This window comes from Octopus bimaculoides, chromosome 12, assembly GCF_046866305.1.
Source record: "Octopus bimaculoides isolate indiv1 chromosome 12, ASM4686630v1, whole genome shotgun sequence".
Taxonomy (NCBI): Eukaryota; Metazoa; Mollusca; class Cephalopoda; order Octopoda; family Octopodidae; genus Octopus; species Octopus bimaculoides.
Genome location: NC_142939.1, coordinates 65,235,355 through 65,240,354, shown reverse-complemented (window position 1 = coordinate 65,240,354; position 5,000 = coordinate 65,235,355). Strand labels below are relative to the sequence as shown.

At 36.7% G+C, this 5,000-nt stretch overlaps 1 protein-coding gene across 1 annotated transcript in view; it reads left to right on the top strand.

Annotated features, from left to right (window-relative positions):
* Positions 1 to 5,000, top strand: part of LOC106884472 (importin-11) — a 57,458-nt gene that overhangs the window by 36,502 nt on the left and 15,956 nt on the right. Inside the window, exons 10-12 of the mRNA XM_089361289.1 lie at positions 787 to 857; positions 1,801 to 1,900; positions 3,757 to 3,900. Of these exons, the coding sequence (XP_089217415.1) occupies positions 787 to 857; positions 1,801 to 1,900; positions 3,757 to 3,900 (315 nt within the window). The remainder of the gene's footprint in view (positions 1 to 786; positions 858 to 1,800; positions 1,901 to 3,756; positions 3,901 to 5,000) is intronic.

Below are 5,000 nucleotides of genomic sequence, written 5' to 3'. Positions count from 1 at the left end.
ATAATAATAATAATAATAATAATATTTGAAAAATACCTTAGGAATGAGAATCCAGGTTTGAAATTTCCCCCAAACACCTGATGAAGGCTGGAGGGTATATCAGCTGAAATGTTGTGTTAACAACAAACAAGATGAGGACAAATATCCATCAAATGTAAATAATGTACATAACTCCTCGTCTCTTAAATATAGAACTGAATATATTATATCACCTACTAGACTGAATCAAGAGGGTTGTGCTTATGCTCTGACTTAAGTAATTTCTGATGGTGACTGCTGTGATGTTTGTGGATTTGCTGAAAAGTCTGGTTTAAATAGACTTTTTTTATTATCTGTTTAGGAATGTGTCATCAGTGATTATTGCAGTGACACAGAGAGAAAGAGAGACATTAGGTTCAGCAAACATGTGAATAGGGACAGTCTTGTGACAATCCTGTTATTGAAGAGGAAATCACGGCCCTACCACTTGAAATTCTTTATCGATAAATAAAGATCTGAAAATACAATGTTTACATCTCTTGTGAGTGTTAGAAATTAATTTGTGGTCCAGATGCATTGTGAGATACCTTGGTTGAATCTTAGCAGACAACCATTAGCTTGAAATAAAAACGCATTCTTTTGTTTGTCTTACTAAGTTCAGTGTTTTAGCCCCGTAATTTCTCCCTGGTCTGTTTTTCATTACCACAGCAGTTGATAACCGGTATGATAAGTTTAAAATGTCTGGCCAGATAATATTATTTTGTGTGTCTGTTGACTGATGTTGCAGTGTTTTATTTACTTTTCCAGGGCGTAATCTCTGGGGGAATCAGCAGATGGTTGAAAAATGTGAGAAATTAATTTTACTGATGACAAAAGTGGTAGGTAAACCATTCCGTATATTTTTCTAGCTTTGGTAAAGAAAAGAAAGTGTACTTTACCTAGCATTGAGTCTTTTTTAAACAACACCTAATGATGATAATAATAATGATTATTTCTTGCGAAATGATAATAATAACAACAACAGATACTAAAGCAGACCTTTTGATACTTTTGATATCAATCAGAGAAGAACTAATTACACTGCAATACAACACTTTGATGTCAGTGGATTCTTTTTGAAAAGTATTATATTTATTGTTGGACATACTTCCGAATGTTGTGTTTAGACAAGTCATCTGTGTATCAGAAAGACCCCTTTTTTATTGCACTCCCTGCATTCTTTCTATAAAGTTGACATCCTCTATATACCATCTGCATCCTGCTAAATCCTTTCTGTGTTCTACAGATTTTCTCGCATAATATATATATATATATATATATATATATATATATATATATCTGTATGTGTATATATATATATATATATATATATATATCTGTATATATATATATATATATATATCTGTATATATATATATATATATATCTGTATATATATATATATATATATCTATATATATATATATCTGTATATATATATATATATATATCTGTATATATATATATATATATCTGTATATATATATATATATACAGATAAATTCCTCTATTTGCATAATATCGACGTCTCTTTCTTTCTTTTGTTGTCCTTCCTGTCAAATATATATATATATATGTAAATAAATAAAATCTCCAAGTGCTCTTGCTTTCTCTTCACACTTTGCTCTTCCCCCACTCAATTCACTCCTCCCCCCTCAATTCACTCCTCCCCTTAATCCCTCACATGAATATTTTCCGACACCTCCCCTCACCTTTCTTTAATAAGCCACCACTATTAAAGTCCCCTACTACTCCCTTATCTTATTTCTCTCTCCTCTACAGCTGATAGATATGTTGGAAGTTCATCCTCTCTCATTTGTCCAGTTTATACCAACAACTTTGCAGTTTGTAGCAAGGTACAACTTTGTGGATATTGGTGAAAGTAAGTGATATCTTCTCTTGATTCTAGTGTCACCTGTCAGCTTACTGACAGGTGTGCTGGCACCTGTCAAAGGTCCCCCATCTTGTACTGGTTTGGAAGCACATTTCATCTGCTCACTGACTATGACAACAGTGCCATTTTACATGGTCTCTAACTTGATTGGTGTGGCACCTTTTCATGTGACCACCAACTAGTATCTGCTGCAGTATCATTTAATGTGGTTACTCTTCGTACTTTATATGGTCACTAGTATTGTTTATTGTAGTAGTTTAATCTCTGGGTGGGTGAGCAATCTTATTGATCAGCAGAACAGATGGATGCAAGAATTTAGGCCATCTTGTTATCTGAAGGACATCAGGAGTGTAAATAAAGAAATAATTACCACCAGTCGGATTTGAACCTAGCTTATGGATTGTTCGCTAAGAGTTTACTACCAACATTGCAGAGCTTGATACTGTTTAAACATAATAGCATTCATTTCACTAAACAAAAATTTATTCAGGCGAGCCTGGTGTAGCCATCCGGTTGCACCAGTCCTCAGTCAAATCGTCCCATGCCAGCATGGAAAACAGACGTTAAACGATGGTGATGATGATGATGATGATGGTTATGTGGTAAGAAGTTTACTTCCCAGCCACATGCTTCTGGATTCAGTTCCACTGCGTGGCACCTTGGGCAAGTGACTTCTACTATAGCCTCAGGCCGACCAAGGCCTTGTGAGTGGATTTGGTAGGTGGAAACTGAAAGAAGCCCATATATATATATAGGCGCAAGTGTGGCTGTATGGTAAGAAGCTTGCTTCCCGACCACGTAGTTCTGGGTTCAGTCCAACTGTGTGGCACCTTGGGCAAGTGTCTTCTACCATAGCCTCAGACCCACCAAAGCCTTGTACAGAGTGGATTTGCCAGACGGTAACTGAAAGAAGCCCATCGTATATGTGTGTGTGCCTGTGTTTTCATCCCATAACTAAGCAGTTCAGCAGAAGAGATTGATGGAATAAGTACTAGGCTTTTAAAAAATAAGTACAGGGGTCAATTTGTTCAGCTAACTGAAACTCTTCAAAGTGGTGCTCCAGCACAGCCACAGTCAAAATGTCTGAAACAAATAAAAGAATATATATATGAGTGTGTGTGTCTGTGTTTGTCCCCCACCACTGCTTGACAGCCAGTGTTGGTTTGTTTACATTCCCATAACTTAACAGTTCATCAAAAGAGACTGATAGAATAAGTACCAGGCTTTAAAAAGCAAAAGTATTGGTGTCGATTCATTTGACTAAAAATTCTTCAAGGCAGTGCCCCAGCATGACCACAGTCTAATGTCTGAAGCAAGTAAAAGATACAAGATATATATTAGAAAATGGGAGAAATTGTAATAAAAATTGCGGGTTGGTTTAGAGTATGATGATCATCATCATCATCTTCGTCGTTTTAAAGTCCTCTTTCCATGCTGGCATGGGTTGGACGGTTTGACTGCGGATTGGTGAACCAGATGGTTACACCAGGCTCCAATCTGATCTGGCAATGTTTCTACAGCTGGATGCCCTTAGTTTCTCCCTGTTCTCCAGAATTGGAAGCATCCGAATTAGTTCTGCGGAACCCATTTCATTGTGATGTAAGAAGAGGAAAACGTTGTCACACATCAATAACTCAGTTGCAGACACTGGCCTGGAATGGTATCCAGGACTTCAAGGACCAAGAAGTGTGACGAATAATGGACTTTGTTGTTGTGGCCCAGGTTGGAATCTGGCCATAATAATAATAATAATAATGTTATCCAAGACATTTCTAAGATTCCTTTTAAATGCCTTTTATTTTCATTTGTTCTTTTAACTCATTTATTTTCGTCTGTATTTTCAGGTCTCCATTTTCCTCACTTTACTGTAAATTGTCTGAATATGCTGAAAATTATTGTACACACTGATAGTTACAAAGTTGATACTCGAAAAGGTGAATATTCTTCCATGTTCTCTGATATTTTGACACCCTGCCAAGAATTTCAATGTTGTTGATTCTGTCTTACAGCACAGACTGAGCCTATCTTACCATGCCACCAGTACTGGAGCAAACGTTGCCTTGTGCATGGAGAATTAAAGCATTCCCTCTGCCTTGTATCAGTTGTTACTCAAGTTACAGAATAAGAACAAAGTATTCTTATTTGTTGGCTTCTCATGTGTTTGTGTGTGTCCTTGTCTGGACACCATGTAATGGTTGTCAATGAGCATCACTGTCATACAAGCAAAGTTGTTTTGTTTCCAGTCTTTCATGAATATTCATGTCTAGCTATGGAAAAATATTACCTTGATTGTAAATAGGTGAGGGTTGGTGACAGGATGGGCATCCAGCCATGGAAAATCTGCCTCAACAAATTCTGTCTGACCCATGCAAGCATGGGAAAATGGATGCTAAATGACACCAACTCCAGAACACAATACGTCTTTCGTTGGAGTTTTTGTGGCCATTGTCTTGGACCAGCTGCATGGTTTGCCAGCCCACATACAGGATGTTTTTATGAGACATCACTTGTGTGGATGGCCATTGGCTCACAGTGAGCTCGTCAGTCTTTTGACAAGTCTCAATTTTAGTCCTGCTGAGGTGTCCACAACCCCTCAGCTTAGTTGCCAACCACCCAACCATGAAACTGAAGTACTTGGTATTCAGTTGCAGGTTTTTCCTGATCTGACTTGTAAATTAAACAATGATGGTGGTGTGTGTATATATATATATATATATATATTGTATAAAAGATCATGGGTAAAGCCAAAACAATGCAAGGTAAATCACAAGAAAACAAATATGTGAATTAATGTAGACTTACTTTGTGTTCAATATTTTGGGGTTATGACCCCATTTTCAAGAAATTGACGGATGTTGCCAATGTGCTTACACATACGCACATCAATATTCGACAGTTTCTTGAAAATGGGGTCATAACCCCAAAATATTGAACACAAAGTAAGTCTACATTAATTCACATATTTGTTTTCTTGTGATTTACCTTGCATTTACTTAGCACTGCTCCGGCCTTACCCACAATCCTTTATACAATATATTCAACACAATGCTTCATAGTAATTATTCCATTATATATATATATCTGTGAG